This window comes from Saccopteryx leptura, chromosome 1 (genome assembly GCF_036850995.1).
Source record: "Saccopteryx leptura isolate mSacLep1 chromosome 1, mSacLep1_pri_phased_curated, whole genome shotgun sequence".
Lineage (NCBI taxonomy): Eukaryota > Metazoa > Chordata > Mammalia > Chiroptera > Emballonuridae > Saccopteryx > Saccopteryx leptura.
This window is the reverse complement of record NC_089503.1, coordinates 303,171,337-303,194,670: the sequence shown is the minus strand read 5'-3', so window position 1 is coordinate 303,194,670 and position 23,334 is coordinate 303,171,337. Positions and strand designations below refer to the sequence as shown.

Genomic DNA, 23,334 nt, shown 5'->3' with positions numbered 1-23,334 from the left:
ATAGAGCATTGGCATAGGAAGCAGAGGACCCAGGTTCGAAACCTCGAGGTTGCCAGCTTGAGTGCAGGGTCGCTGGCTTAAGTGTGGGATCCTAGACATAACCCCAAGGTCGCTGGCTTGAACAAGGTGTCACTCCCTCTGCTAGTCTCCTGGTCAAGGCACATATGAGAAAGCAGTCAATGAACAACTAAGGTGCTGCAACAAAGACTTGATGCTTCTCATCTCTCTCCCTTCCTGTCTGTCCCTTTCTCTGTGTCTGTTGCAAAACAAAACAAAACAACAAATAAACCAGCCCCCTCTACCTTTGCTTTCAAGTCTCCTTCCGCCAGGCTCTCTTCTAGAACCCCTTGCCAAGTCCTCGCTCCTACCTTACCTTCAGCCTTCCTGGAAGGTGCCTATTACCCCGTAACTGGGACAAAGTATATCCTTGGGAACCCCCAGATTCTACTCAGGACACAAACTGGTCCAGTCTGCCAGCTGTTTCCAGCTAGAAGAATCCACTGACACTACTTAAAACAGACCCTCCAAGCTTGGGGTCAATTCCTGGGGCTCTGATGAGCCGCCTGCTGGCCCCTGCCCGATAGAAGAGCAAGCTTTTGGCAGCAAGGGGCTGTGCACAATCGGGTGGCCAGCTCTGCCTACTATCGAGACCAGATGGATGTCCCTGCCCTGCTGTGGGTGGCAGCATGTGCAGTTAGTAACACCCAAAGGCACATGTTGGCAAAAGTCTCTTTAGTGCAAAGAAGATAGGCCTGGTGTTAGGAGACTCTTGATGTGATCCTAATTCTGCTACTAAGTTCTGTGTGATCTTGGTTAAAACACTTCCCCTCTCTTGACCTCAATTTCCTTATTAGTAAAATGAGAGGCTGTTTACTAGAAAATTTAGAAAGGTCCATCCCTAAAGCACACTAAAGAGATCTTATAGTTACAATTTGGTTATTCTCCATTAGCACTGAAAAGTATCAATTCTCTTGTTAAGGGAGGGGTGGTGGTGGTGGAGTAACATTTTTTCTAAGCCCTCAATTTTAGTGACCCATAGAGGGCGGTGAGAAGGGCAGTGACTTCTACAGTTTCTGACCGTGCCCAACACCAATGCACATTCCTGGGATGGGGACACAGTGGTGCATACTCGTCCTAGTCACCCCCAACCCCCTGGAATGTCCTGGTGGCCCATCTTGCAGTTATACTCTGGAGAAGCCACAGCTGTTCTGCAGGGACCACTCCTTGACCTGGCTGCCCCAACACGCAGGCTGGATGGAAAACCAGCAGAGAGGTCCGGAGTCTGCCTGTCTTTCAGGCCTGTTCTATCCGCCCTGGGCGGAGCTGCCGAGAGCCAGCACTGTGACCCTCCGGAAGCCACTTAGCCTCTCTGTACAACATTTTCCTATCTGCAAAACAGGGATGGTAATAATGTCCACCAAGGGACACTTGTGAGGATCACTACGTAACCAAAATGTGCACAACAGATGTGAGCTACTGCTAATCTTAAAACTACAAAGGATGGGTGACAGTTATTAATAATCCCAGTGATGTATATTTACATACTTGCTGACTGCTCTCTGCTCACGGGGACCAGGGCAGCCTCCTTGAAGTAGGGGCTGAAAGGGAGAGAATCTATGATGTTGCCACACAATACACAACAGGATACTGCAGCAAGGATCCTTGGCAGGTGTCAGTGACTTCACTGGCCCACATCTGTACTCCTAGAGTGGGGCTGAGGCTTTGCCGGCAACAAACCGTGCAGTCTGCCTGCAGCTGAAGCTCACGGGCAGCTCCGAGCAGCACACACACAAAGGAGCATTTGTCTCTCTTCCCCTTTCCCCCCACATCTGTCGTGATGTCAAGTCACGTGGGTTTACTGGCAAACCCCTGTGTTATATGAATATGGGTATTGTTCCCAGGCATGCCTGGCCCAGATTGGGCAAGGGGACAAATGCAGTTTGTCCTCGAGTCAAGTCCCATCCTCCTGGGCAGTCAAACACTGTGGGGCCACAGACTGGACTGGAAGAGGCAGTGAAGCCCCAAACATGACCACTGCAGGAGGAGAGCTCAGACATGGGGACACCAGTGCACCGAAGCAGTGGCATGGCCCCATCTCATTGGGACAAGACAATGGAGTATGAATCACTCCTCTGAGCTCCATAGCACGGGCTGAACAAATAGTGAGTATTAAGAGACAGAAGCATTCATAGGTACCTGAAATCTGTTTAGTGGGAATGAACAGATAGGCATGTTTTCTCTAAGTCCATGTCCCCAGTTGGTAAGCCATGAGACCCTGGCAGAAGTTGGGGAGTTGAGTGAACAGCATTAGGGAGCTGTGACAGGAAACAGCATGTCCCACGCAGAGGCAGAGAATCCTCCTAACGGGCCTCAGTTAATATGAAACATTCACTCTCAGGCTTAGCAGACAAAGACTTTAGGACAAAGGGCGTTGTTGGTTTTAAATCTTGCTCAAGCAGCTGCAGATCTGGGGTGTCTTGACTTCACCCTGTCCAGTCCCCTGGCAGCTGTTTATGAGGATTTCAGCAGCAGCGATAGGATGGCTCATCTACAAGCAGCCCCCTGGAAGCCATGGGATCACTGCAGGGCATGGGCTGCTGCTTAAAAGGACCATCAAGGACCTCCCTTGCAGAGCTCCTCCTAGCCTCCACTCTGAGCTCGTTAGCAAAGGCCACCATGACAGATGACAAAGCGTTCCCTTTGTAAAACAGGCCGAGTGTGGGCTTTCTGTCTGACTCATGGAAAAAGTTATTTGTCACTGAGCCTTCTCTAGGATTACTGTATTAATTTGCTTAAGGGCTGTTGACTCTGCTTTCTTCAGGCTGGCTGACATTATAGCTAGTTTTTTAAAAAGCCCTTAGTGTAGCTGTGGCAAATGCCAGAGTGTCCTTTACACCAGAAATGGGCCATTCTTTTTTACCTGTTTATCAGTGCTCTCAGCTTTGGCTGGGGAGAGGACACATCAGACTCCTGTCAACACCTCAACCCCATCTTGCAAAGAGCACTCACCACACCTGCTTGGTCGGAGAACAAAACCCAGCAGAGCTTCTGGCCTCTACTTGCTTAGAACAGTTTATTATCTCCAATTAGCATACTCACGGTTCCCACGAGCCCTAATTCTGCTCCCAATGGCTCTTTTGGTCCCTCTCTGTCCCACTGATGGCTGTTCTCATTAATGAGCACCACTGTGAACCCCATTTGTCAGGCACGGAGTTCTCTAGCTTGGAGAAGTGTGGGTATGTATACTCTGCCAGTTTCAGGGCAGGAAGACGAGTCACAGAGCAGCAAAACAAGCTGCCCCGGGCCCCAGGCTGAAAACAGGGGAGCCAGCTAACTGCAGGCAATAGTCAGGTACTGCATCATAGAAGGGGGACAGTCCTTGTGAGTGTGGATGCCCACAGCCTCTGGTTGGAACCCCCTCGCCCTCCTGATACCCTCATTCAGAAGCTGTATTCTGGGAGGACATCAAGGAGTTAAGGCGTTAAGGAGGGCTGCTGGCCTGAGACCAAGTAAACGAAGTTCCCCAACATGTTTGCAGCCTGGGATTACGAATACTGCTGACAGGTTGAATCTCCCAGGGCCTGAACTGCAGAGAAGGCCCATATAAGGCTGCCTGTCAGCTGTTCTGGATTCACTATGGACTGTTTTGAATGTTGGAAAGTTTCTTTTTCACTTGCTTCTCTGTCTGGTTATGCATTCCTTCTCTACTTTGAAAGCTGTGGTCCCGCTGCAGAAAAGACACCCTGGGTCCTTCAGATCTCCTGATGGGTCAGCTGCACGGTCAGGCTGGCCTATGGGTTGCCCGGTGGATGGTTGGTGCCCCTGTGCAAGGGATGGTCACTCCCCGATGTTGGGAATAACGGCTTGGGTAGAGCTGGCACTCTACTGAAAGTCGGGCGATGGGTCAATATCAAGGCTAGTGTCACAGTCCAGGAGGAAGGGGACACAATGTATGAAGCTTCCTCAGCCCTCTGCCCCTGGATGACAATTATTTACTTTCCCAAAGTGCTCAGTGAAGGGCAAGGCCCAGCTAGACCCAGGTGGCCACCTGGCTGACTGATGTTCTGGTGTCACTTGCATCAATCACCCTCTGTTCCCTGGGTTCCCACAAGCTGAACTCTTCAAAGCTGAGCCCTTTTCCAGGCAGGGGGGCCAGCAGTAAAGGGTCCATTCCCTCTGTTAGAGTTTCTGGGGGCAGAGGCCGCTGGCCCCCAACCAGGTATTACACTTTCAAATCCCTATCCTAGTCACTTAAGGTAGAACTACTGGCCATGGAGGGCGGGGGATGGGGAGGGCCTGCAATGACCTACGGTACCTGAATCCTGTGAGGCTCCCAGAAAGCAGGTCCTAACTCCCCTAACAGTGTGATCATCACTTTCTTGCCATCTCTGCATGACTTCCCCACCTGTCATCTGCTGGCTGGGGCCACCGATACTTAAGGTTTCTCACCCCCAACTACAATTTGGGTACAGCCAGAGGCCAAAAGAACCCCTGCCCTGCCCTGCCCCTGGGGAATGTCCAGTCAGTATAAAGGTTTTCTCTTCCCGCACGGGGAGTCCTACCTACAGTCTAGCATAGGTAATACAAGAAGCAACGTTCACCGGACTGGGTTCAACTCCTACCCATATGCGCTTAGACAGGTTATCTAACTCTCTAGGCCTCAGTTTCTTCATCAACGAGATGGGACTTATTCCATGTACCTTAAAGAGTTACCAGGATGACATTTATAACATCACGTGTGAGACAGTGAGTGACACACAGAGGGGGTTACTGGGAGAGCGAGGCAGCCAGGCACCCTGCAGAGAACAGCGGGAGATGTTGGGGGACTCCCCACCTAAGATGAATGCCCTGGCTTCCTCCAGTCCTCCAGCAAATCTGCTCTCCCTGCAGAGGGTGCCCAGCTTCCTGGTGGAACATGACATGACCAGACAGAGGGGTGCTCATGGCCGCCCCCCCGCCCCAGCTCCGCCAGCTCCACAGGGCAGCATTCCAGGCCGCCACAGACTCACACAAAGCAGGCTGTTGCTAAAACAAGTCGGGGCACTATGGAAACCTGCTCCCTAAAAACTCCGAGTGTTTTAAAAAAAAAATGCATTGTGCTTTTCTTCCCCTCACTATTTTTTTTTCTCACAATAGGAAGCCACACCCTGAAAAACACCAATTAATGACAAAAGTAATAAAAGCTGGGAAAGTGTCCCCAGAGCCTGGCTGGGTGTAACCCAGCGGGCCTCTGGGGGCGGGCGGGGGTCTGCACGCCGGCAGCTGCCCACCACGTTCCTCCTGAGGGTCTGGGTGATAAGTCTCTTCAGACTGTCTTCTTCATGGTTTTGTTTTGTTTTTTTTTAAATAACTTCTTTGGTGGGCGGGAAGGAAGTGACCAAATATACACTTTGGGCCCGATGACATGACAGCACCAACCTAAAAATAGGGGGCTGCTTTTGTTTCTCGCAAATGAAATGCTTCTATCCCCAAATCAGGCAGAAAGGAGAGCCACAGGTTCTGAGTGTTGTCCCAGAAACGGGGCGATGGCATCTGACAGGCGTCAAGGTTCCCACTCATTTTAGAGGCGCTTCCACGGGGAGACAGCGGGGAGAGGGGCAGAATGATGCGAGAAAAGATGCCAAGGAGCCTGTTTATACGAAGAAACCCGCGACGTCAATTCTTGCTTAAATTGGAAACCTTCTCCCAAAAGCAGAAGCACTTGGCCTCTCCACCAGCACCGGGGCCCCAGAGGGCTGGCACCTCTTCTAGCCTAGCGTTTTGACTGTTATTATCAAGGAGGCAGGTCTTACAGGTCTCAGAGTCCCTATCTGAGCTGTGGGGAGGCATCACCTCTCCTTTTCCTGGCACTGTGGATTCCCCAGGACGTGTTTGTTTTTTTTTGGTTTGTTTGTTTTTGTTTCTTTTTCATTCCGGAGATGATTAGGCCTGAGAAGCCATGCAATGAGGAGAGGTCCAGGGACCAAAACAGAGCTTCCTACGCTCTCATGAGTGGCAGCAACTTTGGCAAGCCAACTTCAGAGCAGAGGACAGTCAAAGCGCCAGGCTTTGTCAGCATGAAAGAAGAAACCACACCAATCAAATGCAAATTTACCGGAGCAACTACACAAAAGCAAGGCTTGAAAGGGCCAGGAGGATTGTCAGTGTGGCCGGAGCAAATGTCCTTCCCCAAGGCCAAGTCCCTGGGCCGGCAGGGCATCTCCACAGTTGGAGGAAGCACCAAGTCTCCCCGTGCTCACCTGTGTAGAAGCTGGAATGAGTATTCTCTTGCTCGAAGATGCTCTTGGTCTGAGAGTCAAATCGAAGCCATAGTCCAATGGCAAGGACTGCTATCCCTGTAAGCTGCAAGAAACACAGGATGTTGGCATTAATCCTGGCTGCCAGGAAGAACACGGTTCCCCGAGCATGGAAGGTGACACCACCCCTGGTTTCTGCTCCTCACCCATGTACCTGTAGTAGCCGCAGCCAGTGTGGGGATGGGAGTGTGGGATCAATCTATTAGCTAAAAATACCGGTTGGGAAGAAATAATTACTTACTAGGTGTACAGAAGTAGAACGGTTACTTTATGAACAATGGAATACTACACAACAGCGAAAAAAAGCCATCTTGTAGCAATGTGCGATACTATGAGTGCATCTCATGACACTAAACAAACGAAGAACCACAAGAATACATTCAGTATGATTCCATTTAGTTAAATATCACTCCACTGTTTAGGGGTGTATATAGATGCAAAGGGGAAAAAAAAGAAGGAAGCAATTATTATAGAGTCAAGTGGTGGTGATCTTTAGTGGGAGGGAGGGATTTCTCATAAGGGAAGAGCACTGGGGGCAAGGTCTGGGGCACTGGCAATATTAATAGTCTAGCTTGACTTGGGGGGTGGTGACTAGGGTATCCACTTCATAGTTATTCTTTTAGCTGTTCATGTTCTGTGCACTACTTACTCCATGTATATACCATACAATAAAAAAGAAAAAGTTGCTGAAAGCGCACATGCACCACCAATGGGGGCAGCTGTGGTTCCTTATCAGACCTCAGAGCCCCTCTCTGGGTTGTCTGCCTTTGGTCCTTACAAGCTGAGCTGCCCAATTCCAGGTTTTAGGTGCATGCTTACTTATGAGTGATCCTTCTGAATAACAGACAAAAAAAACCTCCAAATAATTTCCCAATCTTATGAAAATCCCATTTCCCAGATAGGCAAGTCGAGATACTAGACTGTAAAGCAGACTTTCCCAATAAAGAACCGAATTGAGGTGCCAAACCTTGGCCTGGCACCCACCGCTGAACTAGAGCCTGTGGAGGTGGCCTCCTGCCAAGCCCTCACCCCACCCCCAGGGCCAGCTGAGCCGTCTCTCACGCTCGTACCAGGGCTTGCTGGGGAGTGACTCAGGCTGCAGGGCAGCGGCCAGCTGGATGCGTGAGTGGGTGGGCTCGGGGCCAGCGCGCAGGCGCCAGGTTTCGCTGGTCTACCCTTCTCAACAGAGACGCCCTACGTCAGAGCTCCGCTCTTCAGGAAGCTTGGTTCTCTGCTCCGGGGGCCGGGGCAGCCTGGAGGTGTAGAAAGCCTTCTCTTTCCTTCCTTTTTTGTCCCCCCCCCCCCTTTTCCCATGACTTGGCTGTGGTTCGGAGGTGTTGGGTGGAGAGGAGAGAGGGCAACAATGGGAGGGGCCACCCAAGACCTCCGCCTGCAGTAGTCCCAGTGGTGTACACTGCCCTGGGCGTGTTTCCCCAGCGAGGGGCTGGAATTCCCAGCCCAGAGTTCTGCTTCGGCTTTCCCACCCGTTAACCAGGAATGGGGAGGTGGCCCTTCCTTGCCTTTTAGGTATGGCTAAAAATAAAGGAGATTATATATTACAAGTACTAGAGGTGACTGAGAGTGATTTCATCAGTACTCAGGTCGCCAGTACTGACTGTACTCCTATCCTCTTGCACAGTTAGTCACTTCGCACCTTCCCAAACCTCTCAGTCTTCCCTTAGGGAAGGCAACACCGAGCATCAGTAAGAATGGTGTAACACCACAGGCCCCGCGGTTGCACAGGGCAGAAAAGAAAACCTCATGGAGGCCAGGCTTGAAGGAGCCGAAATTTTAGAGTTAAAACAAACCAGAGAGAGAGAGAAAACAAAAAATAAAAAAAAAAAAAAACAAAAAAAACAAACCAGAGAGCTTTGGGTTCAAGCAAATGTGGCAAGTTTCCCCTCTTGTTAAGAAAAAGACATTCAGGTAAGCGAGGGTCTCCTGGCCTAAGTCAAGGACAGCAGACATGGCTCTGTGAGGGAGTATGAGTCTCTCTCTCTCTCTCTCTCTTTCTCATTCCCAGCCTGGACACCCGGTCCACACTGGGTTCTCCTGGCTCAGGAGCATGGCCCTTGGAGCTGAGACATGGAGGGGCCCAGCTGGGACATCCTTGTCTACTGGGTTCAGGATGAAAACACACTAAGTACCAAGTGGGCCTTGACTACATGGTGCGCAGGCCCTGGCCTAGCACCCCTGGACTCCTGGAGAGTTAGAAGAAAGAAGGTGATGCTTACCCTCTCCCCCACCCTAACACACGGAGGCCCAATCAGACCCCTGGGAAACGGAAGCCAGGCTGCTGGCCGCCCTGCGGACACAAAAGCTTCACTCACACCTGGAGGTAGTTCTATGTTTTGTTAGCACTTGACCACTGACTTGTCCCTCACCCTTGTCCTAGCGCTGCTGCTGCCGAGGGCCTGAGAGAGGCAGTATGTCGTTTATGGTCCTTTCTGCTCTAGGCTTGTGCATGTCAAATAATTATTTTCCAGCCATCTTATTCTCCTGGTTGATAAAAGTTACTCACCCACCCCACCCCTTCCTCTGCCAGGAAAGTTCTTAAACCAAGAAAAGAATGAAAGCAATTCTGCGCCGAAGAAACGATGAAGCTACGGAGGATGATGCAGACTCCACTGTGCACAGAGGCCGCTCTCGGGCAGAAGCTGGGTCTCTTTGGGAGTGACACCATGCTTGGATCATGACAGGGCTCTCAAATAAAACCTCTAATGGTAAAGGCTCTTCCATTTTATAATTTCAAGGCTCCTGAGCCAATCTGTAGAAGTCCAGTCACTTATCTGGTCTATATATGCATAGGGGGCAAGGACAATTTCTAGAGAACTGAGGCCAGAAAGGAAAAGACTTCAGTTCTCACCCTGGCCAAGGACAAGGCCAGATACAGGAATCGGGGTCCTGCATGTCTGGACCGCGTCCCGAACCTCACATTATGCTGCTGGGTTGTCAAAGCCAGAACGCTTTGCAGGATTGGGGAAGGAAAAGCAGCTGGCTCTGGAGAAATGGAAAAAGTGGGACTAGATCTCAGTCTCATACCTAAAACCTCACCACAAGAGAGGGCAAGGGAGGGCAGGGGCAGGACTGGGAGCAATTTGGCTATGACTAAAATCACAGAGGAATGAGCCTTGCTGACTTTTCTGATTGGATTACTGAGTTAATTGGCCCGAGGAGATGCTGTGTAAGACACTAGGCCGCCCCATTTTCTGTAATGCTATTGGAGAAATTGCTTTAGTGGGCTGGGTCACGATGGCTGGGGGGTTGGGGGGTCTCAGAGCCATGAAACGAGTGCAACTGGGCCCACCTATTGATGAAATCCACGGTTGTGCAGACAGCACTCAGCACTAGGCGTTCAGAGTACTGCTGAGGAGAACTCACTGTTGGTGGCACAGAGGGCTCCCAGCCCCCAGCCTGGCTCTTGCCCCAGGTACTTGAATACTAAGAAACCGAATGGGAAGGGGCAAGCAAGAACTAAAGAGAATTCTGACCTTTTAAAAAGGGCATCCAGTCAATGATTAAGGGACTCCATAAAATAAGAAAAGAAGGCCAAGAAGTTAATGGTTTCCTCCCAGGGTCATGACTGCTGTGCGGCGGGAATGTTGGCTGCGCACTTGCACTGGCGGTTACTTTACTCTTGCCCATCATGGTAGGGTCTGAGCAGGTTCCACGGGGATGCTCAGGTAGACAAACCTTCTCACAGAGACCTGCCCAAGATCACAACTGCTCTGGTGGGGACAGAAGTCAAAAGTCCAGTGCCTCTACTCCCAGGCCCTGCCCTGCTGGTTACCTCTCCTTTCCAAATATGACCAAAGGGAAATGTTCTTGTTTTGCTGAAAAAAGTTCCTTTGCCTTTGGGCTAGAAATGGTCTTATTCGATTAACAACACCGGGAGAGAAAAGAATATTTTTTTTCTCCCATTGTTTTATTGGAAATGTCTTTTATGTCTTTAAAGAATTCATTTTATCAGAAAATGGGCCATGAGAAAAAAACACCACCACCACCAATCAAACTGAGGATGTTCTACAGAATACTTGACCAAGACTTCTCATCATGGCCAAGGTCATGAAACACAAGGAAAAACAGAAACTGGTACAGACCAGCGGAGATGGAGGAGACATGACAGTGGTCATGTGGCACTGTGGAGGGGACCCTGGAGAAACATGAAGACTAAGTCTAGTTGAGTGAACAGTAATGACCCAGGTTGTTTCCTAGCTGTGTCAGCTGTACCTTGGCAATGGGAGATATTACGAATAGAGGAACCGGCCTGACCTGTGGTGGCGCAGTGGATAAAGCAACGCTGAGGTTGCCGGGTTCAAAACCCTGGGCTTGCCTGGTCAAAGCACATATGGGAGTTGATGCTTCCTGCTCCTCCCCCCTTCTCTCTCTCTCTTCTCTATAATGAATAAAATCTTTAAAAAAAAAAAGAATAGAGGAATCTGGAGGGGAATATAGGGGAACACTATATGACCTTACAACCTTTCTATACATCTAAAACCATTCTAAAATTTATTGTGTATGTCTAATAGAAAGAAAATGAGGCCTCTCTTTTAAGGCTGTCTGTCTCCCTTGAGAACCTGCCCCATGAATCCACCCCCTTCCCGCCTCTGCACTGTCTCTGCCATTGTTTCATCCTTTGCCAACACACGTGGGCAGGTCTGTCTATCCGAAAACACCAAAGAGAAAATAAAACCCCTCTTCCTTCCACCTCGCTCTGAAAGGCTGCCGACAGCTTAGGTTGCTTGCCAACTTGAAGGCTTTTCGCTCTGTCTTATTTGTTTTATCTCCCAGCAGTCCGACAGCATTCAACTCTTCCTCCTCCCCACGGGTTTGCTTCGTGTTCGGGCTCACTCCAGGTTTCCCAGCTACATCTCCCGTCCTCCTGCCTCTGCTCAGTCCCTCCTCCTGGAGTGCAGTCACGGCCGCCTTGGCCTGCTGTTTCCCCACCGGGTACTTCCTTGGTCTTCTTGCGAGGAAACGCAATCCCTTGACCCCATGTTTATTCCCTCCAGCACTGTCACACGCGTGTGCCTGTCTGTGTTTCTGAGCAGAGCTGATGCTCCCTGAGGGCAGGGACACTGACTCATTTCATCAGCGTCCCTACCCCACCCACACTTTGCACAAAACAGCCAATAGTAAGTAGTTATTCCACAAATGAATGATTACTGCGTGAAAGAGGACCTCTGAAACCCACCAGAATGTCCTCTCCCCATGGACAAACCTTTCCTACCTGGATTTGCATCCAGATCTACCTTCTAACATCTCAGGTCAGAAACTACAAAGAATAATTGCTTGCCCAGAGGAAATACTGAGAAAAACCCATGAGGATATGTGGTGAATATGACAATAAGATTTAGGGGCAAGTCCACATAAAGTCTCTTGAAAATAAGAGTTTGCCTGACCAGGCGGTGGCACAGTGGATAGAGCATCGGTCTGGGATGCCGAGGACCCAGGTTCGAGACCCCAAGGTCGCCAGCTTGAGTGCAGGCTCATCTGGTTTGAGCAAAAGCTCACCAGCTTGGACCCAAGGTCACTTGAGCAAGGGGTTACTCGGTCTGCTGAAGGCCCACGGTCAAGGCACATATGAGAAAGCAATCAATGAACAACTAAGGTGTCGCAATGCGCAACGAAAAACTAATGATTGATGCTTCTCATCTCTCCGTTCCTGTCTGTCTGTCCCTGTCTATCCCTCTCTCTCTCTCTCTGTAAATAAATAAATAAATAAATAAAAATAAATAAGTAAATAAAAGAAAATAAGAGTTTATAAAAAGCCTATGCACTGCTGTCCTCACTGCTCCCCTGACCCCCAAAGGAGTCCAGTTGGACACTCTGATTTTTGATGAGCACACGACACAGGTAACTCTACTGCCTGTTTTGCCAGCTTCAGGAGACATGACACTCAGCACCCCGCCAAGCTCAGGCCCACAGCAAACAGCGTCCTGGCCTCTCTCTGCCACAGTAAACACAACGTACTGAAAGTGCCCATGCAAAGAGCGGTATATCAGTGAGTCCCGCTCCAGCAACAGGCCTAGAAATCTTACCCTTAAACACACCTGGCGCTAAAGGAAATATCTCCACTTCCAAAGGAGGATTGAAAACAAGTCAAAGAGTAATGCTGCTCAGGGCACCTGGCTGCTCTGGACCCCACACCAAGTATGCAAAACTGGTTCCAGTTAGAACCTGAGGAGCTTTTAACAGAGGCAGCCCTGTCCAACGGAAATGCTTAGAGTCAGCTTGCAGAAAGATGAGGAGGGGACAAGGAAAAGAGCAACTGGCAGATGAGGAGGGTGTTTCTGTGTGTGTGTGTGTGTGTGTGTGTGTGTGTGTGTGTGTGTGTCGGGCTCCTGTATCCCATTCCTCAGATGGAAGGAACCAAGTCTGCCTGTGGGACGAGTCCCACTTCAGTGAAAACTCCTCTCATGGCAAGTGAATTGGGTGGTCTTGATGAGGTCCCACTACCCACACCTTTTCCCTCTAGGTCCCCTCTTTCTTCTGTAATATGACCTGACTGGTAAAAAAAACCCCACTTTTTTTTAAAGGACAATATACTCATTACGCTTTCTCTATCCAGCTGTCTCAGAAAGCCCAGAAAGTGAGGGCAGATCATTGTCCACAGTGGTTTCTCTCTGAGGCTGGCCTCGGACTTATGGTCACCTCCACCACTGTGGAAGGGGCTGCAGGTGGGCAGTGGTGACAGGATGGGGTTGGGGAGCATGAGAGCACTTTCTTTTTTTATGTCCCATTGTCTTCCTGGAAAAGTAATGGCTATTTGGTTACTGTGAGCCTATGGTCAAAGAGATGCTGCAAACTTTTTTCTTTTCAGTAAAGGACAAGTGGCACAGCAGAAAGAATGGTGAGCAGGGAGCAGGAGACCTTGACTTCATGCCAATCCATCTCTTGCATGCCTGTGTTACCCAGGGCCTGGTTTACACAGGGTCAATGGCAGAATCCCTGGGAAGTCTGTGCACCCAGGTGCTTCCTCTGCACAGGCTCGCAGAGAAGGGCTGGACTGGCTGAGGGGCATGGGCTCAGGTCTAATTCTGCCACTGCCACCTGGGAGCTGTAGGACACTAAACACTTTCTTTAGCTTCTTTGAACCTGAACATTCTCATTTGTTTAAAAAAAGTTTGTATGGTCCCAGTCTTGCCTTTGACCTAGGCTCAGGGTGAGGATGAAATGCGGCGATGCATATAAAACACTCTGAAAACTGTGAAGTGCTATAACCAGACAGATTCTGTAGGGGAAAAAAAAATGATACAACAATAATAATGGCCCTTGAGAAAGATGAGACAACAGTGGGGCAATTCATGGCACTTGGCGAACGTCAGTTGTGTGTCCTTCTGTGACTGAGGAGGTGGCTGGGCGGGAGCGAGGCAATTTAGGACACTGGGGTTCTATTTTCTGGTTTCTGGGAGCGTCAGTGAGAGCTGTGTGGCGGGAGAAGTGGATAAATTTACCTTCTTCACACCCATACACAGTCTCCAGAGCTCGGCTAGGGTCAGGTGGGAACAGCCACAGGAAAGTGGGGAAGGGAGGTTAAAGGGAGATTGTTGGCTAAGACTGGAGGCCTCTGTCCTTCCTTGGATCAGACTGCTCTCTGTGGGCGAATTAAGTCTGCAGAACTGAGTTATTAAAGGAGCAGATATCAGAAGAGGGAAGGAATTTTACCTCTTGACTTCCTCCCTTCAGTAAGATACATGTCAGCCTTGGTTTTTTGTTTTATTTTTTTTCATCATACTGGACTTTGGAGACCTCTGGGCATGGTTGCCCACAGTGGCCAGGAAGTCAGAGCGAGACTGAATACTGAGGATGCAGGTTTCTCCTACCAGCCTTTTCTGGGGCCCACACTACTACCTAAGTCACGCTTTAAGGAAGCCTCAGAAGTGGAGATAAGGGCCTCTATGTTCACACAGGCTTCAACGGTTACAAACAAGTTAGGCCACCCAGACCTGTGGGCTCTGGGCCTCACCCATCTCCATGGCAACCCTGGCTCACCACTGCATGCCAAGCTTGGATGGGCTGATTCACTGTCAGGAGGCTGGGACAGGCACTGCCAGCAAGAACAAACAGGCGCCCAAGCCCCACTGCCTCTTCTAATCCTCTCCTGTATTAGAGGAAGGCTAAGGCTGGAGCTGTTGTCTTCGGAAGGGGAAAGCCACTTGGGCAGGGACAGAGTCCTCCCTTATCCAGTCCCATGACGCTGTAATACAGCAAAAATGAAACAACTTTATTCAGTAGCAAAAACCGCCATGATTTGCTTTCACTAAGGATCACATGTAAAGTTAGTTCACAGCAGAATTTTAAGGTAGCAACCAGGAATATTACTAAGTTTTATTAGAGGTGAGTTGAAAAGCCCCAGAAATCACAATTCTGGAGAACAAGTTCCTTAGTGAGTGTGATCACCTTGGGATGATACTTCTGCTCTTGGGAATTCTACTGAGCTCCCCACCTTAGGGCCCTGTGCAAATCTATAGAAGCCAGTATCCTCAACGGCCACTGGGAAACTGTTTTCTAGACCAGTGCTCTTCCATGTGTGGTCTTCAGACCAGCTGTTGCAGTAGCATCTGGGAACTTGTCAGACACGGAGATTCGCTGTCCCCATCCCCAATTATTCAACAAGCAAGTTGAGTGGGGTGGGGCCCAGCAATCGTGCTTTAACAAGTAATGGGTCAGATGATTCTGAGGCTTGCTCAAATCTGACAACTACCACTTTAGGTCTTCATATACATGCCCAACAATCAGGAAAACATGGGAAAGCTCTCGGGGTGGGGGGTGGGGATTCTGAACCCAGAGGCTAGCTGTCTAAATGCCAGTGTGGAAGGGCAGACAGCCATGGAGTAAGGGGGTGAGCCCTCTCTGGGCTCAGCCCAACAGGGAGCAAAATTTCACCTTTCCGTTAACGTTATGAATCTGAAGAGTGTGGCTCAAATGCCCTGCCTCGGGCTGTAAAGCCGTGGGGATTCAGCCTAAGGACCACCTTGAACTGCTCACGGTGACAGTTAAGGGGCAGGGTACAGGACCGTTAAGCTGGGAGGAAGACAGACAGACACTGGCTGGCCAGCTCCACCTTGAACCCACTGAGCCTGGGAAGTCATAGTTAATAGCTCAAGTCACAACTTGCATTTGGCTTCTGAAAGTGCATCCACCACACAGGTCCAGCCCTTTGAACGCATCTCCCCAGGAGGCCAAAGCAACTCCTAGAGCCTCAGAAGCAGGATAGCTCTGCTTAAAAACTCTGCTCTGATTTCTGCAGCCTGTGTTCTCTCCGGGCCAGGCTGTTCATGAGAGCAGACTCTTCCTCAAAGCACCTTAGACTCTAAAAATAAGAATTAAAAAGTGTAAAGAATACATGCAGAGGCAGATGGTCAATGATGATGTAGGCTATTTAGCTTTAGTGTTAACCTGACTTCTGGCACGCTTTTCTGTCCATTAGCAACTCCTCCAGAGGCCAGAGAATGGAAAATAAACAATATAATAATAGCAGCAAGTATTATCTACGTGTGTCCCACATTATAGGAGGTGATTTACATATATCATCTTATTTAACCCTCTTGTCACTCTTATAGATGAAACAGGCTCAGAGAGGCTAAGCAGCAACAATTTGCTGAAAAAGACCCAGCCAGCAGGAGGCAGGGCTCAGGGGACCGTGGAAACACAGAGCTGCACTCTTCACAGCACTGTGTGCCCGGTGAAGGGGAAGAATGGGAATTCCTAAGGACTTAATTCTTGCGAAAAAAAGAGAATGGTCCAGACATGTTGAATTTGGCACAATGTTGACCCTAAACCTTCATCTGCCTGCTGTAGTTAGATGACTCAGATTCAGGGCATCAACCCGGCCAAGGGCAAGGCCCAGAGGCAGGGAGGGCACTGACCGCTGTCTTCTCCCTTGGGTTCCCCTCTCCCTCCGCAGAGCCTGCGAGAGGCAGTGGTCTCAAGTCCAGTCACTGGGTCCCAGGAACAATGCACCCTTCCGGGTCAGCTCTCCCTTCCTCTCTTTTCTTCCCATGGTGCCCACACAGAAGCAGTGGTGACTTTGGCTCTGCCCACCTCTGGGATCTGCTTCCAGGTGTCAAGAAAGTTCTAGATAAGAGGGATTCATCCCATTTTGGGAAGCGGAAGTGAACAGAAGAAGAGATGCCAAGGACACCCTCCTTGGTTTGGAAGCTGAAGAACTTTCTTCTTTTGATTCCCGTCATTCAATTCCTAGCTGGACACCAGAGGAGAGCCTCTCCCAACTGGGCAGCCTATGGAGCCATTTCTAGCAAAGGGCAAACAGGTACCTCTCCTCACCCACCTTTCCCAGACTGGGAAGATCCCTGAAATGGGCATTGTGAGAAAGACAGAAAGACAAGTCCTCTACTTCCTCTTCTGAAAAGGATGAAGCCCCGTGGTGAAAGTCAGCTTTCAACAATCCGTGTGATGTGGCTTTTACAAAACTGCAGCAAGGAGCTATGGGTGAGTGTGAATGTTCACAGCAACTTCTACCTCAAAACAATTCTGAGAGGTATTATTGTAACTCCACGACAGCTGCTGACATCTGAGCTCTTGCTATGAGCCAGGCATCAGGAGAAAAGCTTTACATGGACTATCCCATTATTCCTCCTAATGGTTCTCAAACTTTGGTTGTATTATTACCTTCATGGTGCAAATAAGGAAAGTGAGGTTTATTTGTTTGTTTGTTTGTTTTTTTGTATTTTTCTGAAGTTGGAAACGGGGAGGCAGTCAGACAGACTCCCGCATGCGCCCGACCGGGATCCACCAGGGGGCGATGCTCTGCCCATCTGGGGCATCGCTCTGCCGCAATCAGAGCCATTCTAGCGCCTGAGGCAGAGGTCACAGAGCCATCCACAGAGCCATCCTCAGCGCCCGGGCAAAGTTTGCTCCAATGGAGCCTCGGCTGTGGGAGGGGAAGAGACAGAGAGGAAGGAGAGTGGGAGGGGTGGAGAAGCAGATGGGTGCTTCTCCTGTGTGCCCTGGCCGGGAGTCGAACCCGGGACTCCCACACGCCAGGCCAACGCTCTACCACTGAGCTAACCAGCCAGGGCCGGAAAGTGAGGTTTAAATAGTCAATTTTTGCTGCCGGGAATCTTCATTCTAACAAATCAACTACCCCTTTTCCCAATGATCAGCGTGTGTGTGTGACTCCATGTTGCCCTTTTACACATCATGGCTGGCTGGGACCTCGACAACAATGAAAAGTCCAACCATTGAGAAGCTAGAAGCCAGGTCCTTAGGGAAGCCAGCTTCTGCCTCTTGTGGCCAGATTAGTGCCCTGAACACTGACAAGATTATGGCACCTCCCCTACCACCTATATATTTCAACATTAAAAAAAAATAAAAAATTTAAAATTAGCATACACAAGTTCAAAAAAGTGCTAACTTGCTCCACCATTCCGTGGGCTTGCCTGCACTGCAGGCATCCTAAGCACATGCTCAACCTCTTCCTGTCCCTGTGACCTCCCTTTCTGGGGATTCTAGTGTACTTGGGGGCTCTCTGTGGGGAGGGGTGATAGTGGCTGGATTGCTACAGCCTGTGGGTTCCATCCTATCCCTATGCCTGGCTCTTCTGGACTCATCCTATCCCTATGTTTAGGCTTGGGTTCAGGCTAGTACAGGTTAATGGGCACATTCCTTGTAGGAGCAAGTGAGGGATGATTTCCTGGGGAGGAGAGGAATACTGGAAGATAAATTCTACTGTAAGGCTGACAGCCCCTTTGGAACCTAAGAGTGCTGGAGGGACTGCCTGATGCTTCATCCCGACTCAGGTGAGGAAAATAGACCCTGAGAGGCCAAGTAACTCGCCCAAGGCCACAGAGCAAGTCTGGAGCGACTCAGCTGCCAGGTCTGTCTTGTCATGTGCCATCTCATCCTTGGTGAAAGGGAGGTAGCTTGGTCTCCTCTCTGGGGTGTGGCAGAGGATGAAGCACCTTGTAACCTTTTTCTCAGCACACTTTTTAGAAATTTGGGAGCAGCCTAATTTGTGTTGATAAGTTTTCCATTTCAAGGACAAAGTTGGCCTCATTTAAAAACCAGAACCTTCTGACCAGGTGGTGGCACAGTGGATAGAGCTTCAGACTGGGATGCGGAGGACCCAGGTTTGAGACCCTGATGTTACCAGCTTGAGCTGGCAACTGCTTTGAGCAGATCTCACCAGCTTGGACCCAAGGTTGCTGGCTTGAGCAAGGGGTTACTTGGTCTGCTGTAGCCCCATGGTCAAGGAACATATGAGAAAGCAATCAATGAACAACTAGGGTGTCGCAGCGAAAAACTGATGATTGATGCTTCTCATCTTCCTCCGTTCCTGTCTGTCTGTCCCTATCTCTCTCTCTCTCTCTCTCTGACTCTGTAAAATAAATAAATAAATAAAAATAAATAAAAACCAGAACTTTTATTCTGCCTAAGAGAGAAGAAAAACTTCAGCTAATACGATGTGTGGTGTTAAGTAGCTTGGGGCTCAGGGAGTGGGAGGGAAGGTCTGTGCCCAAGGCAGCCTCTTTCTAAATAAGAAATCTCAAGTTTCCATTGCCTGCTTGCCAGACACGTAGTATATACTAGCCAGCCCATAAATCCATGTTCTGCCTGATCTGTGGTGGCGCAGTGGATCAAGCATTGACCTGGAACGCTGAGGTCACCGGTTCAAAACCCTGGGCTTGCCTGGTCAAGGCACCTATGGGAGTTGATGCATCCTGCTCCTACCCCCCACCCTTCTCTCTCTCTCTCTCCTCTAAAATGATTAAAAAAAAAAAAAAAAAGCCTAACCAGGCAGTGGCGCAGTGGATAGAGCATTGGACTAGGATGTTAAAGACCCAGGTTTGAGACCCCAATGTCGCCGGCTTGAGCGCGGGCTCATCTGGTTTGAGCAAGGTTCACCAGCTTGAGCTCAAGGTCGCTAGCTTGACCAAGGGGTTACTTGGTTTGCTGTAGGCCCCCATTCAAGGTACATATGAGAAAGCAATCAATGAACTAAGGAGCTGCAACAAAGAATTGATGTTTCTCATTTCTCTCTGTTCCTGTCTGCCTGTCCCTATCTGTCCTTCTCTCTGACTGTCTCTGCCACAAAAAAATAAATAAATAAAAAATAATAAAATCCATGTTCTGCTGAAAGCAGTCATTCTGATCTTAACCAAACTTATCTGATGTGGAAGACTGTTTTGGGGATGTTTTGCTTTAAATTCCAGAACATCACTCATTTGTTTTCCACTGCATGCGCCTCACGAAGATGTCCAGTGATCACAGACACACACACTCTTGCTTATGCACCTTAGCCATGTGGACCAGCTAGCTCTCATTCCATCCCTGAAACCGGTTACCAGTTGCTTGCATAGCCCTGAGTAATGGAAGATACCCCTTCTTTTACACATTCCGAGCAATGCTCCATGGTGTATGAATTGGCAGTGTTGGCAAATGGCCCTCCTCCCCCATCATAGGGCATTTTGAGTATCAAGCCAGCCAGGGGACAAGAGTCAAGGTTCCCAAGCTGCTGTGTCTAACCTATTACTTGCCCTATTGTTCTGCCCTGATCCCTGCCTTCATTTTAGGTCCCTTGATTATTAGCTAGCAAGCACCCCTATATTTGCTATGTCCCACATCCTACTCAAAGCACTTCTTTTGTATTAATTTCCACAGTAGACCCAACAGGTAGGCAACATTAACTTTCATATTTTAGATGAGAAAACTCGAGCACAGAAGAAGCTTATCTGAGATCACGAGTCAAATAAATGGCCAAGTTAGGACTTGAACCCGAAATAATCTGAATGCAAAGCCCAAATTTTCAACAATTTGGTTAACTGTTTGTCTTTTTGATCTGTTTTGTAAATTTCAGAGCCAAATTTTTTCACTTTTGTTCTTTTTCCCTTACAGCCACATCTGGTTCTATCAAAAGTGCCATCTTCTATCATCCTTAAAGGCCCCAAGAGAGTCCACCTGCAAGAGCAGAGGGCCCTACTTTCTCACCGACAGGAAGGCACCTGCACAGGCCATGTGACCTGCAGGTGCCACCTGAGCCTGGCCTCTCGGGGGGAGCTGCAAGGGGACAGACTCTAGAGAGCCCGCACTTTCTCTTGCTGGCCTCTGGCCCGACAGCCTCGCCACCCCCTTGACGCACTGGCCAGAGAGTCAGCATGGACACAGCGTTGGTCTGGGAAACAATTCTCTAGAGTAACTGGACACATCTTCTCCTCATCCTGGCCTCACTACTCCTGCAGGCCTGGCAAGTGTGGACACTGTTGCAGCTGCCCACAGGCCACCAAGTCCACAGATGTGGCTGTGGTACATCAAGTAGCCACTGCCCCTGAATTCACTATATGACTTTATGGTAGGACCCAGAGCCTCTGCTCTTCCCAACCTGCTGGCAAAGGGAATGAGACAGCATCACAAGTCTGGGCCCGGGGACCTAGGAGGTACCCACAACATGAGGATAATGCCAGCTTCCCATAATACTCAGGGGGTCCCTCCCCAAATCATCTCTAATAATTTATCTTTAAAATGAAATTTCCGGGCTGTGGGAGACCAGAGGTTATCTGGTCTTAGAGAGTTGGGGCCATACTTTGATTGGCGAGGGGAAAGAGTATGGGTAGGTTTCCTCAGGCCTGTAGAAAGGGAGCTTTAACAAGTGTGAGTGTAAGGTTGAAACCCACAGCCCCACATCACAAGGAAAGTGTTCACACTGCACTGGGGTGAGCAGGAGGAAGACACTCAGCGAGAAGGGTTTCCTGCCTCTGGAGTATACATTCCGTTCTAGGTCTCCTCAGCAGCAGGGCTGCTGAAGGGGTGCTTGCTACCAGTCAGAGAGGGGCACTGAGGAGAGGGACACGTGCAAACAGCACATTGCGACTGCTCACCTAGAAGGAAGAGGTGATTTTGATTTGAACCTGTAAATAAGTATGTCTTGGTCCATTTGGGCTTCAATAACAAAGTGCCATAGAATGGGCAGCTTACAAACGACAATGATTCATTTTTCATGGTTCTAGAGGCTGGAAAGTCCAAGATCAAGGTGCCAGAAGATTTAGTGTCTGGTAAGGAATTGCTTCCTGGGTCACAGAAGACTGTCTTCTTGCTATAAGGGGGAAGGAAAGAGGGCACTCTCTAGGGTAGCTTTTATCTCCTTCCATTTTAAAGTTATTTTTATTTTTCAGTTACAGTTGACATACATTATTATATTAGTTTCACGTGCACACTCCAGTGAGTAGATATTACATAACAACTAATTTGTACTTCTTAATACCTTAACCTTTTCCACTCATCCCTAAGCCCCTCCCCCTCAAATCTGGCAAAACGTTCTCTGTATCTATTAATGTTTCTGTTCTGCTTGTTTGTTTACTTTGTTTTTTAGATTCAATTGTTGATAGATATATATTAATAAATCTTTTTCTTCTTCTTCTTCTTGAAGACCCTATAACATTTCATGTAATACTGGTTTGGTGGTGATGAAGTCCTTTAGCTTTTGTGTGTGTGTCTGGGAAGCTTTTTATCTGTCCTTTGATTCGAAATGATAGCTTTGCTAGGTAGAGTGATTTGGTTGTAAATCCTTACTGTTCATTGCATTGAATATTTCTTGCCAGTCCCTTCTGGCCCGTTAACTTTCTGTTGAGAAATCAGCGGACAGTCTTATGGGAGCTTCCTTATAGGTAACTAACTGCTTTTCTCTTGCTGCTTTTAAGATTCTCTTTGTATTTAACCTTTGACATTTTAATTATGATGTGTCTTATTGTGGGCCTCTTTGGGTTCATCTTGTTCAGGACTCTGCTTCCTGGACTTGTATGTTTATTTCCTTCACCAGGTTAGGAAAGTTTTCAAATAGGTTTCCAATTCCGTGTTCTCTCTCCTCTTTCCAGCACCCCCATGATTGAATGCTGGTATACTTGAAATTGTCCCAGAGGCTCCTTACACTATCATCATTTTTTGGATTCTATTTTCTTTTTGCTGTTCTGATTGGGTTTTTTTTTCTCTTCCTAACCTACTGTTGATTCTCTGTAAATTCTTCTTCATTTCAGTTAGTATATCCTTTATTTCTGACTGTTCCTTTTTTATGCTGTCAAGGTTCTCACTAAGTTCATACAGCATCCTAATAACCAGTGTTTTGAACTCTGTATCTAGTAGATTACTTGTCTCCATTATTTTTTTGTTCTTCTTCTGGAGATTTGTTCTGTTCTTTCATTTGGGACATGTTTCTTTGTCTCCTCATTTTGGCAGCCTCCCTGTGTTTGTTTCTATGTATCAGGTAAAGCTGCTCTGTTTCCCAGGCTTGGTAGACTGGCCTAATGTAGTAGGTGTTCTGTAGGGTCTAGTGGCACAACCTCCCCAATCACCCAATCTGGGCACTCGAGGTGTTCCCCCACCACGTGGGTTGTATACACCCTCCTCCTGTAGTTGAGCCTTGATTGCCATTGGCACATCCACGGGAGGGATTTACCCCCAGGCTGACCAGCTGCAATTAATAACTTCACCACACAACTCCATGAGGATCAGCTGTGTAGGGCTCACCCACAGGCCAGGATTTACTTCAGCAGGGTTCTGGTGCCCCTAGGGCATCTTCTTTTAAGGGCACTAATCCTATTCATGAGGATTCCATCCTCAAAATTTAACCACCTCCCAAATGCCATCCATTGGGCTTTAGTATTTAACATATGAGTTTTGGGGAAACACACTCCATCTAGAGAAAACTATCTTTTAAAAACACCGAACTTCTATCGACTGAGAAAAGTAACGAGTTCACAACTACGATTTTGTGGATCTTTTCATTTAAAGCTTTCATAAATCAATGTTATCACTTTTCACGCTATTGATTCAATCAATGTAGGTTTAAAGGTGAATTAACACTAAAGTGCTATAGTAATTTTTTTGAATTCAATAAAACTGTCCAATTTCTGCTTTGACCCACGTGTTACGTTTCTGCACTTGGACAGTGACTTGCAGCTCAAGACTGAAGGATAAGCAAGGGGCTGTCTCCCGAGCAGTTTGGAGGCAGGGGTTTGGTAAGAGTCATGAGCCACTGGCCTGCCAGGGCTTGAGTGTTCACTGGAACCTTTATGTATGTCGG

At 48.7% G+C, this 23,334-nt stretch overlaps 1 protein-coding gene across 2 annotated transcripts in view; it reads right to left on the bottom strand.

Moving 5' to 3' along the window:
* Positions 1-23,334, bottom strand: part of CD9 (CD9 molecule) — a 36,066-nt gene that overhangs the window by 5,500 nt on the left and 7,232 nt on the right. For both annotated transcript variants that reach the window (XM_066357572.1, XM_066357563.1), the window contains exon 3: positions 6,240-6,342. In XM_066357572.1, the coding sequence (XP_066213669.1) occupies positions 6,240-6,342 (103 nt within the window). The remainder of the gene's footprint in view (positions 1-6,239; positions 6,343-23,334) is intronic.